Source organism: Erythrolamprus reginae, chromosome 3, assembly GCF_031021105.1.
Source record: "Erythrolamprus reginae isolate rEryReg1 chromosome 3, rEryReg1.hap1, whole genome shotgun sequence".
NCBI lineage: Eukaryota > Metazoa > Chordata > Lepidosauria > Squamata > Dipsadidae > Erythrolamprus > Erythrolamprus reginae.
This window is the reverse complement of record NC_091952.1, coordinates 41,937,396-41,956,195: the sequence shown is the minus strand read 5'-3', so window position 1 is coordinate 41,956,195 and position 18,800 is coordinate 41,937,396. Positions and strand designations below refer to the sequence as shown.

Sequence of the window (18,800 nt, the reverse complement as noted above, 5' to 3'; positions counted from 1 at the left end):
AGATTACCTCAGGGACCGCCTTCTGCTGCACGAATCCCAGCGACCAGTTAGGTCCCACAGAGTGGATCTTCTCCGGGTCCCGTCAACTAAGCAATGTCACCTGGCGGGACCCAGGAGAAGAGCCTTCTCTGTGGCGGCCCCGGCCCTCTGGAACCAACTCCCCCCAGAGATTAGAACTGCCCCCACCCTCCTTGCCTTTTGTAAACAACTTAAAACCCACCTCTGCCACCAGGCATGGGGGAATTGAGATCCTCTTTCCCCCTAGGCCTTTACAATTCTATGCATGGTATGTATGTATGTATGTTTGGTTTTTATATTAATGGATTTTTAATCATTTCTAATACCAAATTACTATTGTACACTGTTTTATTGTCGCTGTTAGCCGCCCCGAGTCTCCGGAGAGGGGTGGCATACAAATCCAATAAATAAATAAATAATAAATACATTCTTAAAACTGCCATCCCAACATATCTGGAGAGTATTCAATTAGGCAATGCTGACTTCAACACGTTGAATTGCTTTTCAGAGTAGACAGGCTGCAACAAAGAAATATAGCTTATTATATCCTTTAAAATGTGTATAATTTTTTTAATTAAATGGGATGGAAGGAAAAACTACCTCATATATCCAAGAATTTAGTAGCATCAAGGGTTGGCCATGGTCCAAATTTGGAGAAATGGGCAGCGCTTTGTAATGTTAGGCTCTGAGACCAATGCTTCCTTGTCTACTGAAAATGGTCAGAAAATGATTTCACTGGTTTGAATGAATAATTTGTGTATTTGCTAGAAAGGGACCTTTCGGAATGGGTGGTGGTGGTATTGAGCCATGTATTTCCAGATGGGAAGGAGGCTCCCATTGCATATTACTCCAGAACGATGTTGGCAGCTGACCTATAAAGCCCTTCATGGCATCGGACCAGAATATCTCCAGGACCGCCTTCTGCCGCACAAATCCCAGCGACCGGTTAGGTCCCACAGAGTTGGCCTTCTCCAGGTCCCGGCGACTAAACAATGTCGTTTGGCAGGATCCAGGAGAAGAGCCTTCTCTGTGGCGGCCCCAACCCTCTGGAACCAGCTCCCCCCAGATATCAGAGTTGCCCCCACCCTCCTTGCCTTTCACAAGCTCCTTAAAACCCACCTCTGTCGTCAGGCATGGGGGAATTGAAATTTTCCCTTCCCCCTAGGCTTATAGAATTTATACATGGTATGCTTGTATGTATGATTGGTTCTTTAAATTGGGGTTTTTTAGATTATTTTTAATATTAGATTTGTTTACATTGTCTTTTTTATTGTTGTTAGCTGCCCCGAGTCTTCGGAGAGGGGCGGCATACAAATCTAATAAATAAATAAATAAATAAATAAATAAATAAATAAATAAATAAATAAATAAATAAATAAATAAATAAATAAATAAATAAATAAATAAATAAATAAATAAATAAATAAATAAATAAATAAATAAATAAAATAGAAACTATGGACAAATTGATAAGGAAGCGTTGGTGGCAGTGGTAAAGCATTTCCACGACTATTTATATGGCAGGGCCAATTAGTCAAGGACCATAAGCCACTACTAGGACTGCTAGCGGGCAACAAACCAACGCCTCAATTTATATCTACCTGTATGACCAAATGGTCAATCTCCCTAGCCGCTTACAATTATGGACTGTGCCATAAAGCCAGAAAGGAAATCAGCCATGCTGACGCCTTAAGCTGCTGCCCCATTCCTGAACTAATACATGACCCCACACCGTATCGGACATCCTATTAATTGGCTTGGAACCAATGCACAGAGTGTCAGTGAAAGAGATAGCAGGGGAGATGAAGAAAGATGAACATTTAAATAAAATGAAAGAGTGAGTTTTGCGGGGTTGGCCAAGGAATCAAGTATCGGAGGACTTCAGAATTTTTAAAATGAAACAATGTGAACTATCATTTGTAAAAGATTGCCTATTATGGGGAGAAAGGGTGGTCATACCAAAGATATCAAGGAAAAGGGAGGTGGAAAGTCTTCATGAGGGGCATCCAGGGGTGGTGTCAATGAAAAGCCTGGCCAGGGGGTACATACGGTGGCCAAGTATAAATAAGGAAATTGAGGAGTGGGTGGCCACATGCAACCAATGCCAGGAATCCAGAGCACTGCCACCCAAAGCAACACCCACAGAATGGGAACAACCAAGAGGGCCATGGACAAGAATACACATAATACACAATACAAGGGCAGTCTTTCCTAATAGTGATAGACATGTACTCAAAATGGTTAGAAGTAATACCAATGGCATCCACCACGAGTGAAACCATTAGGGTGCTAAGGCGGCTATTCGTAACCCATGGACCACCTATTAATTTCAGAAAATGTTTCAGACAATGGGCCACAGCTCACAAATGGAAACTTACTTGGTGGGGCTGGGCATAAGGCACACACTGGTCTCACCATTTTCGCCTGCTAGTAACGGAAGGGCAGAGAAAATGGTAAGAATGACCAAAGAAGCACTGGCTAGGTTGGGGAAGGGGGAGACTGGCAAGAAAAGATAGACCAGTTCCTACTTGTCCAATACATAACCCCATGCACTTCTACATAGAAAAGTCCAACAGAGTTATTAATGGGCAGGAAACTGAGGTCACCTCTGTACAGGTTACACACCCAGAATACAATCAGGACATGTCCAGAGACATGAAACTTCCTCAGCGAAGTCTGAGGGTGGCAGAAAGTGTGTTTGCAAAAAACAATGAGGGCGGGAAATGGCAGAAATACAACAAACCGGGCCCAAATCTTACAAATTAATCCTAGAAGATGGCAGAGAATGGCAAAGGCACATTGATCAACTGTGCCAGAGATGAGAGACAGCCGTACTAAGAGAAGAGATGCCAGTCCAGTTCAGTCTACAGCCACCACCAGGATCTCCGCCCCGAGCAGTGTACAAGCACACTGCAATACAACCCCACCAACAACCAGAAGGAAACAAAGTCAATGAACGAGACCTACAGGAGAAAGAGAGATACATGTGGAGAGAGGGGGAGAGAGGGAGGGAGGGAGACACAGAGAGGGAGGGTATATATATATGTGTGTGTGTGTGTGTGTGTGTCTGTATGTGTGTGTGTGTGTGTACTGTGGATGGATGGATAGATAGATAGATAGATGTTTTCTGTTGAAATCACCCTGATATTCCCAAATATGGGAAGAAACAACTTTGTTTGCCTTTTGCCTCTTGTATTTCTCAATCTCAGCAGCTTTAAGATGTGCGGACTTCCAGAATTCCCCTGCTAGCCTGGGAATTAAAGTCCATATATGTAAAAATTTCTGAGGCTAAAAAACACTGTCCTAGTGGAAAAGCAGCCAAGCTATTGCTAAAGTGTAATACTGTACTGCATCTTCATTTCCATCTGATATGAGTTTAAAAGACTAATTTTTGATTTCAAAAACAGTTTCAATACATTTTGAGCATCTTGATTTTTCCCCCTAGAATTTTTATGCAAGTCTATTTTTTTAAGGTCAAGTGTTGACCCATTTGATCCAGGGGTAAAATACAGCAGGTTCTGACAGGTTCTGGAGAACTGGTAATGGAAATTTTGAGTAGTTCAGAGAACCGGTAGCAAAAATTTTGAGTAGTTCAGAGAACTGGCGAACACCACCTCTGGCTGGCCCCAGAGTGAGGTCCCCTGCCATGCCCACCAAGCCACACCATGTCTACCAAGCCATGCCCACAGAACCGGTAGTAAAAATAAATTGGATTTCACCACTGGTTGTAACAGGAATTGATTGGCTTGTTGCTTGAGCTTGATATCATGGGCTGAAAGAGCGTGACTAGCCCATAGTCATCCAGCTGGCTTTCATGGCTAAAACAAGATTAGTATTCACAATCTATTGGTTTCTGGCCCAAACTGGAAGAGTCACTCTTTGATAACATTTTTTGCCTAAGCACATGAAGATCAAATCAGAGTCAATGCTAGTTAGCATTATTGCCAGATGCTACTAAAATTAATCCTTGATACACTCTGATGGCAATTTCTCCTGTACTAAATTTGTAAATAACAAGATACTGTAATAATCTCAAGAGCTGTTAAGTGTATTTATTTATTAACTCAAAGGTAGGGCTAGTCCTAGGAAAAAGATCCATGGGAATGAAAATATACTGCTCAAAAAAAATAAAGGGAACACTCAAACAACACATCCTAGATCTGAATGAATGAAATATGCTAATTGAATATTTCATTTGCACAACTATTCCATTTGCACAACAGCATGTGGAATTAACTGTCAATCAGTGTTGCTTCCTAAGTGGACAGTTTGGTTTCACAGAAGTTTGATTTACTTGAAGTTATATTCTGTTTTTTAAGCGTTACCTTCATTTTTTTGAGCAGTGTATAATCATTTGGGCTGTTCTTTTAAAATATTTCAAATTTCGGGACCGACAATCCCTATTCACCATCACTCATGCCTAGTCACTTCCCATCTTGACTATTGCAATGTGCTTTACATGGGGCTGCCCTTGAAGAGGATCTGGCAGCTGCAGTCTGAGAGCATAGAATATAATTCTTTTTTGGACTGCATTACAACTGACGCATTGTGACCTCCGGCTGTCAACTCTTGCCGTAGTTTACTGCAGAATAGAATATAAATTAGAATAGAATAGAATTTTATTGGCCAAGTGTGATTGGACACATAAGGAATTTGTCTTGGTGCAGATGCTCTCAGCGTATATAAAAGAAAAAGATACATTTGTCAAGAATCACGAGGTACAACACTTAATGATTGTCATAGGGTCAAATAAGCAATGAGGAATCATAGAAACATAGAAGACTGACTGCAGAAAAAGACCTCATGATCCATCTAGTCTGCCCTTATACTATTTTCTGTATTTTATCTTAGGATGGATATACAGTATGTTTATCCCAGGCATGTTTAAATTCAGTTACTGTGGATTTATCAACCACGTCTGCTGGAAGTTTGTTCCAAGGATCTACTACTCTTTCAGTAAAATAATATTTTCTCATGTTGCTTTTGATCTTTCCCCCAACTAAAACAATCAATATTAATAAAAATCTTAAGGATACAAGCAACAAGTTACAGTCGTAGAGTCCTGAGTGAGAGCATATGCACCAAGACAAATTCCTTCTGTAGCCAATCACACTTGGCCAATAAAATTCTATTCTATTCTAATTTATATTCTATTCTGCAGTAAACTACGGCAAGAGTTGACAGCCGGAGGTCACAACGCGTCAGTTCTAATGCAGTCCGTTTTCCCCGACGTGTCCCTTTCCAGAGCAGCAGGTTTTCCTTATTCACACACAGCACTGGAACCTGCTTGGGACGACACGATTCCACGGCCGGGGAGTGGAATTTAAGGGCGGTGATTTGAGGAAGAGCGAGGAGCGGGCATCCGGAGGCATCAAAACAAATCCGGCTCCTTTAAATGTGAGCCCCGCCCCCGAGGCTAAGGAGCCAAGCAAACGGCGTTTGCGTTACAGCGCAAAAAAACTTTCAAAATCCCCTCCTCCTTCTTCTTCCCTCTCCGCTCTTTCGCCCCCCCTCCCACCTCCGCCCGTCTTCTGAAGGAAATGTCACGCTCCTACGTACTTCCGGTTGGGAGCGAGCGTCGAGGGTAGAGCGAACTTCTTTCGCACGGCAGGGAATGTTGTCAAGGCGCGTGCGTGCCGTACGGGATGAATGTCGGGTTTTTTCGGGCGTGAGTTTTTCAAGACGGCCGGAAGTGTCCAGAGAGACCTGAGAGGAGCGTTCGATTTCCCCCTCCCCTCCCTCCCGGCGGGCGCTATGGAGCCGGGGGCTTGAGGGCGGAGCGGCTGCCTGTGTTTTTTTTCTTCACCTCAGACATGTCAGCCGGTCATCTCGATGCAGGTAAGCGCGGCCGGGGTTCTTTTTTTTCTTTCCCCCGCTTGACTACACCCAAGAAAGCCACACGGGCCGCAGTTGGGGCTTTGCCGGGGCCCTGCATGAGCGGGCTCTGACCTCTGCGCCGCATTTCTGGCATCATTGGAGGCCTTTGACGGCGAATGCCGTTTTCTGGAAGATGAACCCCGGCGAAAGACTCCCGGGCGTCCCTCCTCTTCTACCCCCCCCCCCGGCCACCACCACCCGGGGTTGCCGCTTCGTGGCGCTGAGGCTCCGGGATGTGCACACGAGATGGGGAAGCGGCGTGCACGGGGTGGGGCCGTTGCTCGGGGAAATGAGCCGGTCTTCTCCCGAACTTTAGGGCGCGGGAAGCTGGGACTAGGCCGTGTCTGGGCCGCCGAGCGCTTTCCGTTCCGAAGCCTTCCTTCCCGCCTCAAGCTATCCCGAGTAAACGGTTGCACTCGGGTTGGTTTTGCTTGCTACTCGGAGCAAACAACCTGTAGAGCAGGGGCTGACCGGCGGGGATCGAACTGTGTGTGGCCTCGATACTCGGCTCGGGCACAGTCGTAAGGCGAGAAAGACAATCAAATGCCCTCCAGATGTTTTGGACTTCATCTCCCATCAGCCTTAGTTAGGCTAGCGAATAGCAAAGGATTGTGGGAGTTGTTGTTCAAAATAGCCAGAGGACACCTAGTTTCCTGTATTTGATTTTAATCGGGCATCTCTTTCCCTTTCCCTCGTTTAGAGATGGGGTTGTTGCTGATTTTTTTTAAAAAAAGGATATTTCTCTCCTAACACAATGTATTTGCTCATTGAAATACCATTAGGAATGATGTTCACATTTACTGTCTGCCCTGAATATATTAGTTGCTGTTTTTAATATTTCTCCAAAGTTTATAAAAAGGACATTTATTATACTGTTTTAGTTTAGGATCATATTAAATACAGAGTGGGAGAAGTTCTGCAAAATACTGTAGAAATGATAAGAGGAAATAAATAAGTGTGTGGGGAAACATGCCCTACTCTGGGTGCGCTGCTTAACTTACTGGAACAGCTTTAGTTTATCATTAGAGCTACTGGTGTTACTTTCCCCCAAATCTTGTAAAAAATTAAGTCCTTCTGAAGCTAGCCATAGAATTTATATGAAAAGGCTTCCTTGTTTTGCCCACAGCAGGTGGCAGCACCTAGCTGATCTTAGGTGATCTAAAAAAAAAACCCACCAAGCATTATTGGACTTGATTAGTACTTGGATGAGAGACCACCAGGAAATTCCAGTGCTATAGGGTAGATTGGGGAATTTAAAAAAAGATCACCCTTAAAGATGGCAATGGCAATCCCCTTGTATTCTGTTGCAAATAAAACTACAGTATATGAACAAGTTCCTGTAGTATCACAAGTCATATCTGACTTGAAAAAGACTCCTTTTCTTGCTATTTCTTATTATTTTATATCATGCCTAACGGTAGGCAGGAAGTTTATTGAATTCCCGATTTTTACTAAGTTCTTTTAAACTGTTTCAATGAGAGTGCTCCATTCTTGTCCTCTGTGAATATCATGTATTCTATCCAGGTATTGATCATATGCCAATATGTTAATATTTATACTCTGTAAAGCCTCAAAACTCCATTAATTTAAAAGGATGATATCTAACATATTCCTTATACCTTTTTAAAAACCTCCAGACGTATTTGTCATTATTTTCTGATTTAGAATCTTGGGGTTTCTGTTTGCTGCACCTATTATTTAAAGAGTGTGTCTTCTTAGCATATCTATCATAGCACTGATGGCTATTTCATACAGTCATTCAAGGACTGATGCTTAAACCTCCTTTACAAATATCTTAGTTTAGTAGGTAAAACTATGTAATGGTTCAGTAATGTGTATGAATTTACAATGGCCAAAGTGCAACACAGGATTTATGATTGAGAAATAAATAATCTCAGTTATTTAGTATCTCTAAATTGAAATTAATGTAATCACTTACTGTAACCCATTCCTTGAAGTATTTGAAAGCTTCAGTTAGCTTCCCAGGCTGGAAAAGAAAAATAATAATCAAAAAGTATAAGTATTGCTATACACAATTTGAGGCATTGTTAATACAGTGGTACCTCTACTTATGAACTTAATTCAGTTCTGTGACCAGGTTCTTAAGTAGAAAAGTTTGTAAGAAGAAGCAATTTTTCCCATAGGAATCAATGTAAAAGCAAATAATCCGTGTGATTGGGGAAACCACAGGGAGGGTGGAGGCCTTATTTCCTCGCAGGGGATTCCTAGAGAGGCCCCACAGAGGCTTCTCCCCACCTTTTCCGGCCCTGTTTCCTCCGAGGAGATTCCTAGAGAGGCCCCACGGAGGCTTCTCCCTGCCTTTTCCGGTTACAGTTTCAGAGGCTCGGGTTTGTAAGTAAAAAATGGTTCTTGAGAAGACTTCAACACCCGGTTCTTATCTAGAAAGGTTCCTAAGTAGAGGCATTCTTTGGTAGAGGTACCACTGTAATTGTATAGATTTTTGTTGTGCATATGCAAATTAACCCAAAAATAACGAGCGTATTGAAAATTATATAATTGTAAAGAATACAGAATATATAATTGAACACCACAATACCATTTCATTTCATGGACTAACTGGCAAAGAAAAAGAAAGTCTGCAAGTAAAAGGACCTTCTTTGTATATATGGGTCATCCTAAGATAAACAGTGTAGTCGTAAACTTAATGCTATTTGAAAATATCCAGAATGTAATAATTATTGAATAGGTTGTGTGCTTATTTTTAGAATGTTAAATATATTTCTATTTAAGCTTTCAAAGATTTCAAGGTGATTTCTGTTTCCCTATTGGCTTTGCAGCAAGACTTTGATGAAGATTGGCTGAAGGTTGACTGTTCCAGAGCTCATAGAACTGAGTTGAGATTAGATATTTTTTTCAGAGCTAATTTAACATTAAAACTGGACTTTTATAGTGCACAGAGCCATCATTTATTGTAATTCAACCTGCAATATTTTTTGAGCTTTAGCACTTAAATACTTGAGAATCTTTATTGGTAAAAGCATCTGTGCAGTTTGTGGATTTGGCAGTACAGAAATTTTGTTTGCTATCATTAAAATAAGCAGTGAGGAGCAAAGTGTCATATTGGTCTTCCATTTGTGAGATGGAGAAGGAGAAAAGCTGTATGGTTGCTAGGAGTCAAACAAACATGATAGCACACAATCTATGAGATGATCCTTCCCCCACTGAATTATGTGTATAACTCCAGGTACTCTCTTAGGTTGTGGCTGTATGCATGCTCCCTTTTATCTTGGGGAAATGATTGATTTTTGGTAAATATATAGCAGGCTCACCAAATATTACTGGTAAATCCAACATAAGATGAATGATGTTTGTGGTGCAGCAACATTTGGATGGCCATAAATATCTGTTCCCTTGCAGAAAACTCTGCATTGTGTACAGTATGGGCTAACCACATTTTTTTAAAAAGACACAACAAACTGCAGTTGAGTCCTATCTTTATTTTCTTCTACCTAATGGATAAATCTTGCCATACTAAAGCTATAACCTTCCAACCGAGTAGATACATTGTAGGAGACTGTAAGGTGAGGTTCAGTGGTAAAATCAACTTACTTTCCCTACTGGTTCAGAAGTGTGCGCTTCCTTTGCTCGCACATGCGCCACCGTGGCATGTACTTTTTCACCGTCTGCGCATGCGCAGAGGGTTAAAAACAAGAAAATGGTGACATCCAGATAGGTGGGTGAAGCTTTGTGCTGCCGCCACTACTGATTCTCTGAACACTGGCAGGTGCCACTACCAGTATGCCTGAACCAGGCTGAACTGATAGCATTTCATCCTGGTGTGGCACCCAGAACCTCTTTTCCCTCCCCCATCTACCTTGGAGCTGTGCAATTTTTTGATTTGGATTTCTCTCTGATGGAGCGTACTCCCTCTTCTTGGCCTCTGCTGCTTTAATATGTCTCCTTAGCCTGGTAGCAACTGCTGCTATGAATCTTTGTTTAGCAATTTTAGAGTGTCAGATGGTATCAGACCTTTGCATTTTTTTCAGTAACCAAGTCTTACCCTTAATCTTCATATCCTTCTGTAATTCCACCACCTGACTAACCTCTCAGTTGTCTTATTTTTTAAAATATTTCTGTTTATGATGGTTAGATAGCTGTAAACATTCTGCTGTCCAGGCAAACTATTGTCCAATTTCCTTTTTAAATGTTAATGCCAAATTTTGGCAGTGAATCTTGTCACATACATTATAGACATTATTACATTTCATTGTTGATTCTGAACAGCCTGGTTTTGTAAAAGAGCAACAAACCTTTGACAGATTGGCAATTTTTTTTTTAGAGAAAGTTGAAATAACCAGGTCTTGTTGGAAGTCCACTTGCCTCCAGAAAAAGAACCTTTGTTCCTTGAGTGTTTCAATTTTGTTCCTTGGGTATTTTTTTTAAACCAATAATTATTATGCATTATGGTTTTAATTTTTTGGTGCAACATATGGCTAGAGAATCCTGGTTATGGGGCAGGTTATATAATAAATACCTGGCTTATTTTATGATTATCAGTGATGTTTCATCTTTGCAAAAGAAGACACATCCAGGCAGGTTCATTTTTTAATGCATTATTTATGGTATGAAATCCCAAGTTTTCAGAGTTTGCATTAGTGGGTACACCTCCTGCTGCTTCAATTATCATATGATAGTACAAATGGTGAGATTATCTAATATTTGTGGAGATCTTAAATTTCTGCTATTTATATAAGTATTTGTTGCATGAAATAACCCAAAATTTAGAAGCACTTTTTGGGTAGGTTAAGACTACTGTAAGTATAAACTCCCCAAACTCTGGGCTGTGCTTCTGGTGTGTTGTGGCCAGCAGCCTCACTGGCCATTCCCTCTCCATTCACACAGAAATCAGAGGGCAGCAAGTGATGGAGACTTTCCAATAGATATTAGCTGACAAGGGTCATTCCTATTGCTTTTAAAAACTGCAAGCACCACTTCCTCCAAGTGAATTGCCACTCTAGTTCTAACCATCATGAATTAACTTTAGTAATATAAAATATAAAATAACTTTTTCATTTTTTACACATTTCTTTAACTTTCAGAAAACCAAGTTACTTAATTTATGCAATAGACAAAACTATAGCTTGCTTGAACAGTAATAAGTAAATTATTACTTATTACTGTTAAGCTATAAGCCATGTTTTGATAAAAAACATTTATTTGTTAAACTATGAACCATGTTTTGCTAAAAAAAAGCGTGCAGTAATTTAGGTGATAACATTTTATGCTAAACTGAAACTCAACAAACTACACAGTTTAGCTTGATGCAGTGTGCTTAAAAAGAAACAAGGAATGGCTGGCCAACCAGTGGATAAATGGCACAAATCAGACAAATTGTTGATCAACTACCATAGCATTTTCTATTGTCTGGTGCTGGACAGTAGCGTCAATTAACAGCCACTTTATTTAAATTCACATTTGAATATTCTTTATGACTCACTAGTCTGTGTTAGGAACAATATTAACCCAGATAAAATTTAGTTGATGAAAAAAAAATAGTGGTTTAATTTCCACAAAATACTGAAATATGTACAGTATAACACATTATAATGCAATGTTGTAAGTACCAAATCACAAACCAAATTCCAAACTACCTACCGTAAGTCATTCTTTCAACTAACTGCAGCACACACAACCTATTTCATACAATAGGTCCATATTTCATAAAAGATGAGAACTTTGTGTTTTTCTCTTTAAAGTACATAATTTAATTTGATATACTACTACATAATAATGGTAAATAGGCTGCAGAAAAATATAGCACACAATCATTTGAGAAAACAAAAGAAAGATTTGAAATCTTTGAATTCATTTTGCAAAGTTTTAAAGTGTGACAAGCAGAATGAAGTTATATAAATAGAATTGTATAGGAAGAGAAAGCTAAACCAAATCTTGGGTGGGAGTGATAAACTAATTTTAGAAAGGGTGTTAATAATGCAGTGATTTTAAAATTCCAAAATTGCTGATTTGAGATTATAATTATTTTTCATTGACTATTAACTATATAACTATTTCTCATTGATTTAAACTCTGCAGAGCCAGGAATTAGAAAGTAATGCAAAAGGATCTTATGAATGACACATACTGCTCAAAAAATAATGAGAACACTCAAATAACACAATCTAGATCTGAATGAATGAAATATTCTCATTGAATACTTTGTTCTGTACAAAGTTGAATGTGCACAATAGCATGTGAAATTGATTGTCATTCAGTGTTACTTCCTAAGTGGACAGTTTGATTTCACAGAAGTTGTATTTATTGTAGTTATATTATGTTGTTTAAGTGTTCCCTTTATTTTTTTGAGCAGTGTGTATACAAAAATTATATTTATATATTGGATTGGATACTGTAGCCTAGAAGATAATTCTCTGCCTTACAAGGCAAAGGTTGCAGGTTCAAGTCCCAGTGGGTATGGCTAGCTGATGAGGCCAAAATAAGGCCGAAATAGATCTATCCTAGTCTCCCTTAATTTTCAAATTCAGCAAAAAAACAAACACGCACACACACACACACACACACACACACACACACACAATACTATATTAAAAACTCAGACATTTTATAAGGTGACCAAAGTATCTTTGTTGGTGCCATGATCTGGATTTGAATTAGTAAGAAAAAGTTGATTCATAAAGATTAAGTTATCAGAAAGCGTAGCTGGGATGATTTCATCCATCAGAGATGTGTAATTGCTTTTTGATCTTTTAAGCTGTGGTACAAATTGTATTCCATTTTCTTCTCCAGGAAATAAAAATGGACTCCTTAGGAAGTCAATAGGAGAGAAGGAAATCCTTTTGAATACATCAGTTTCCTGTTTAGTGCAACCTTTCTTAGTTTGCATATCACTGTTACTTACATAATTTAATTTGTTTGTTCTTTGTGAAGGAACACTATGCTGACTTTTCCTTTTGTGTTGAGCTGGACATTCTCACATATAAAATATGTTCCAGAGGAAATTTTTGAATTAAGCTTAATGGTATCTATTATGGACTGTTTTGACCACCTCTAGTAAGCTACATGTTCATACTGAACAAAATAACTTTTCCCTGAATTAAAATACTTACATATATATGTATACCTACATCTATCTATATATTTATATATTTATGTGTACCTTGTGTGTGTGTGTGTGTGTTTTCGTAGATTTTCACGGGCACAGGTATGAAGGTCTTGGCACATTCGGGTTTCTTCCTACACTAAATCCTACACGGGAAGAAACCCGAATATGCCAAGACCTTCACACACACATATATATATATATATATTTGTAGATTTCACATATATATATATTCATAGATTTTCACGGGTACAAGTATGACACCCTTGGCATATTCGGGTTTCTTTTCGTGTAGGATTCAGAGATTTTTGGTGACGTTTCGATGAGGTGTTCGCCTTAGAACAAGGACAGAAGCACCAGCCTGAAGGTGACGAGTGGGACCTCGTCGAAATGTCGCCAGAAATCTCTAAATCCTACACGGGAAGAAACCTGAATATGCCAAGACTGTCATATATATATGAAATCCAACTCGAAAACCAAGGAATCTATGAAATACCATGCAAAACATGTGCAGCCACATACATTGGACAAACTAATCAAAGAATAAACGCACGCATTGCAGAACATAAAAATGCAGTCAAAAAAGAAGGAAAATCTTCAGGCTGGTGTTTCTGTCCTTGTTCTAGGGCGAACACAGCGAGACCTGAGCTGCCTTCCTTCTATAAATACTGGTGGCTGGGTGTGGTTTGATGGCTCAGCAATTGCCTGCTGTGTAGAAACTTCCTGGTGAGTCAGTGGGGTAACACCTGGGGTCGTTGATGTAGCTGAGGTATGCTGATTAGTTAATGGTTGTTGATTAGGCGTGATATCCTGAGTAGTTGGAGCTTGCAGGCTACTTGATTGTTTTGCAATGTGTGTTCTGAGTCTGGTTTCAGTTTTTATGGCTGGGTTACGTTTGAGGGCTGGTTTCCAGATGTCTGGTAGGCGGGAGGTATTATCCCGCTTGTTCATATTTTGGGGGTGTTTTTCTATCTCGATGGCCTCCATGATTATTCTTTTGCTGTAGTGTTCTGTTTTGGAAATTAATTTAGTACTGTCAAAATCAATTTCATGTCCTGTAGTTTTGAAGTGTTGGAAAAGGGAGGAGGTTTTTTCTTTTTTTCCTTAATGCATTCTTATGTTCTGCAACACGTGCATTTACTCTCCTGTTAGTTTGTCCAATATATGTGGCTGGGCAGATTTTACATGGTATTTGATAAACTCCCTTGTTTTCTAGCTGGATATTGTCTTTCGGGTTTCTTAGGATGTTGGCTATTTTTTTATCTGTACCAAAGGCTGTCTTGATGTTGTGTTTGCGGAGAATTTTACTGATTATATCTGTGGTGCCTTTGATGTAAGGGAGGAGGGAGATTCCATTGTCCTGTTCTGTGTCTTGGTTCTTGGGGGGTCTCTCTTTTTGGATTAAGTTGTTGATTGCCTCTCTTTGGAATCCATTGGAAATTAATACATTTGTGAGACTGTGTAATTCAGGTTCCAGGTGGTCTTTTTCGGCTAGGCGTTTGGTTCTGGAAATGAGGGTCTTGGCTACGGAATTGATCTGTGCAGGGTGATGGTGGGATTTTGTGTTCAAGTAGCGCTTGAATTGTATTTTGGGGTGTAGGCTGTTGAGATGTGTGAGAAAGCTGTCCAGTTTTTCTTTCCCAAATACAACCACCCAGCCTACACCCCAAAATACAATTCACCATGGAAATAGAAACCAACAACTAACTTCCCTTCCTGGATGTCCTAATCTACAAAAACCCAATGGCTCCATAGGACATACCGTCTACCAGAAGAAGACACACACCAACCACTAATGGTATATAAGCTCAGTTTACAGAAGATGCTTAAACATAAGCATAAGGGATAGCTTGCAATGCTTTTAGCTCACTGAATAAATTAGGCCACAGGTTTTTTTCATCATTATCACACCATCTTCAGACTGTGACATCTGTTCAAAATGCAAGATTTGTCATATTTACTGTAATGAAGAACAATTGGGTCAGGCTGAGGCAGGAATTAACATATACTAATTTAAAGCCAAACAAATTACATTGTGGATCAGTGTAATGTGTCAATTCAATTCAATTTATTAGATTTGTATGCCACCCCTCTCCGAAGACTCCGAAGTCAAATTGTGGTTTGTAAACTATAGTTTATAACTTCATATATGTGAAAAAAGTCGGCTTGTAGATCCTGCGGTTTGTAATCTCAGAGAGGGTTTAAAGCTGCAGAACATTTTATAGATAGAGTTTTCTTGGAAGGTTTTTATACATGAATATAATATCCATAGTACCCTTAAAACCATTAAAAATTTAAAAATAATTGAGTATTTATGTGTGTCCAATACAGGTTGTATTTGTTTAATGACTATTCACTCAACAACTGTTCAAATGTGGTGCTAAACAAATGGTAATTATGACAAAGTCCTTATACTTAATATTGGCTGTGGTTTCCCTGTGGTCACATCACAGTCTAGGCCAGTGATGGCAAACCTTTTTTTCCCTCGGGTGCCAAAAGAGCGTGTGTACGCACTATCGTGCATGCACAAGTGCCCACACCCACAATTCAATGCCCGGGTAGGGCGAAAACAGGTTCTTCCACCCCCTGGAGGCCCTCTGGAAGAGGGAAATGACCTGTTTCCCAACTTCTGGTGGGCCCAATAGGCTCGTGTTTCGCTATCCCCAGGCTTGAAAGGCTTCCCTGGATCCATAGGATGGTAAAACTACCTTCTTCCATCCCTCTGGAGGCTCTCTAGAAGTCAAAAATACCCTCTCAGAACCTCTGCGAGAGCCAAAAACCAGTTGGCCAGCACAGACATACATGTTGGAGCTGAGCTAGGGCAACAATTTGCGTGCCAGCAGATATGGCTCCTCGTGCCACCTGTGGCACCCATGCCATCACTGGTTTAGGCATTTGGTGCCCAGCTTGTAACACTACTCTCTTGTAATTCCTCCCTCCCTCCCTCCCTCCCTCCCTCCCTCCCTCCCTCCCTCCCTCCCCCCCACTACTATATTGGTATAAATAAATATATTTGTAAATAGATTACATATCTTCAGTGGATATTTCCATCTGAATCCTGAATAATAAAATGCAAGAAGTACTTCTCCTGTAATAAACCTATTGTGTTATATCTGTTTTGTTGATCATAGCATAAACTTTATTGTAAGATTTGCTTTACCTGCATGAGGTTTTGAATGAAAGTGCTCTTTTATGATGGATATTCCTGTAATTTATTTTCTCCAGACGTCAGTTTCCACAAACACTATATCTGAATAACTTTTACAAATTCTTCATCCATTGTATCCATAATTAGAATTGGAAATCATAGAACATGTTTGTGCATCTTTCCCCTTCATTTTTAAATTTTGGTCTGAATAATAAAGTAATATGTGTGAGCATAAATAATCTAAAGGGCTGTTTGTGTGCTTTAAAATTTGGAAAAATATGTAAAGAGTAAGAGAAATTGTAATAAAAACAAATTGTGTAAAGCAAAGAAACTTTGAAATTCAAAATAAACCAGGGAGTTGAGATATTCCTTCCCCCTAGGCCAGGGGTCCCCAAACTTGGCAATTTTAAGACTTGTGGACTTCAACTCCCACAATTCTCCAGCCAGCTACATTGGCTGAAGAATTCTGGGAGTTGAAGTCATTAAGTCTTGAAGTTGCCAAGTTTGAAGATCTTTGCCCTAGGCCATTACAAGTTATGCATGGTATGTCTGTGTGTATGTTTGGTTTTATAATAAGGGTTTTAGTTGTTTTATTATTGGATTGTCACATGCTGTTTTTATCATTGTTGTTAGCCGCCCCGAGTCTACGGAGAGGGGCGGCATACAAATCCAATAAATAATAATAATAATAATAATAATTATTATTATTATTATTATTATTATTATTAAATGGTTGGCATATAAACTAAAGCAAATGATATTGAAACCTCAAAAAGGAGGTAGAGTATTAACAGATAATATGTCTGTTGAAAAAGAATTCCATCGATATTACCTTAAGTAGGTTGTATAAAGGATTTGACATTTATGTAGAAAAAATGGATGAATATCTAAAAAGGATTATAGAGAAAGACAAATTATGAATGGACCTATAACTGAAGAAAATCCCTGAAGCTAAAGTAGAAAGATTAAACTAGAAAAAGTACCTGGACCAGGTGGATTATCTTCTCTTTATTATAAATGTTTTGAGAATGAACTTTAACAACCTCTAGAAAAGACGATGAATTCTATCCAAAGGATGGAAAGATGTCAGGATTTGGAAAGAAGCTTTAATACCTAAAGAGGGAAATGTAGCTGCCCGATGTAGCATAAGTCAGCACCTCAGGGAAGTTTTCACTTTAACAAAAGCTATGAGCAATTAAGTTATTCACAAAACCTGTAGTTGATAGATTGAATAATTTATTCTCAAGTACCATTATGGGTTTTTACCAAAAAAGAAGAGTGAAGAACAATGTTAGAACTGGGGTGAATATTTTGGAATATTTGGAGCAACATAAAGAAAAGCAAATTTAAAGGGTTGAAAAATACAAGAATACAAGTTAAAGAGAATTAATGAATAAAATTGGTAAAGGAAAAATAGTTGGGTATCCCTGTGACAAGTAGAAGTAATCCTTGCTTAATGACTGATCACTTAGCAACCATTTGAAATTAGGACAAAGCTCCTCAGAGCTATTTTAGAATCTATTTTTTAATTTCTGACAACTGCATGCAAATATGACCCCATGCATTTTGAGTGCTTGAGAACTGGCTTTCAGCCATTGCAGCGTCCTGTGGTCATGTGGTTGCAGTTTTTGGTATTTTGTTCTGGTTTCCAATGTTTACTTCCAGTTTCTGGCAAAAGTGCATTGAATAAAATTGATTTGCTTAAAGTCCACAATGTTTGCTTAATGATTTGCATCTAAAAGGATATTTTTTAGTCTCACAAATTTGCTGCTGCTTCAATAATAAAACAGATGGGGAGAATGGATTAAAAAAAATCAACTGAATAGTCCAACAACTACGCTATTTTATTTGATTAGAGTATTCGTTCCAATTCCTTTTTGAGTAATTTTATGGGTTGCACTAATCCTTTTTGTTCTCAATCGTACATAACAACATTAATTCTATCACTCGTCACAAGTGATTATAAATTATAATTGTAAATATGTATACACGGAAAACACTTTTTTGAGTGAATGTATGTTTTACTTGTTTATATGTTTGCTAGTCTTTTTCTTTTTCATTTTCTTTTTATGTATATATTTAATAAAGATTATTACATTTAAAACAAATATTAATTCTGTATTGTTTCATTTCAGGTACAGTCTATTCTGCAGTATAAAGGCATTATGTACTCAGAGTGGAGGTCTCTACACCTTGTAATTCAAAATGATAAAGGTCATACCAGCGTACTTCACAGTTATCCTGAAAATGTGGGAAGGGAGGTGGCAAATGCTGTTGTCCGTCCTCTTGGCCAAATCTTGAATTTGTCACCAATGGCTGGAAATGAAAGTTTACTAAAAACTGACAAAGAAGTAAGTATCCATCTGCCCAATTTTTAATCCCACTTTATGTATGTGTATAAATAAGGTTGCTTCTCTAATTTAAAAATAACAGTGCTGAGAAACAGACATTTTTGTCTAATCTGATAAAACACGTTCCATAATAAATTATACCAGCAGCAAACTATCATTTGAAAAATATTTATTTATTTATTTATTGGATTTATATGCTGCCCCTCTCCCTAATTTGATGTAGATTTTTAACTAAATCTCTTGTTCTATTAACATGACAGGATCTGTGCTAAAAACCATTTTACAGGTAGTCTGCAATATGCATATTATAGCATGTTCACGTGTAGGC

General features: G+C 38.9%; 1 protein-coding gene across 5 annotated transcripts in view; it reads left to right on the top strand.

The window, feature by feature from the left end:
* The first annotated feature begins 5,581 nt into the window (after positions 1 to 5,581).
* RALGAPB (Ral GTPase activating protein non-catalytic subunit beta) overlaps positions 5,582 to 18,800 on the top strand; it is a 79,872-nt gene continuing 66,653 nt past the window's right edge. For all 5 annotated transcript variants that reach the window (XM_070744918.1, XM_070744917.1, XM_070744916.1 and 2 more), the window contains exons 1-2: positions 5,582 to 5,856; positions 18,257 to 18,472. In XM_070744918.1, the coding sequence (XP_070601019.1) occupies positions 5,851 to 5,856; positions 18,257 to 18,472 (222 nt within the window). In that variant the 5' untranslated portion in view covers positions 5,582 to 5,850. The remainder of the gene's footprint in view (positions 5,857 to 18,256; positions 18,473 to 18,800) is intronic.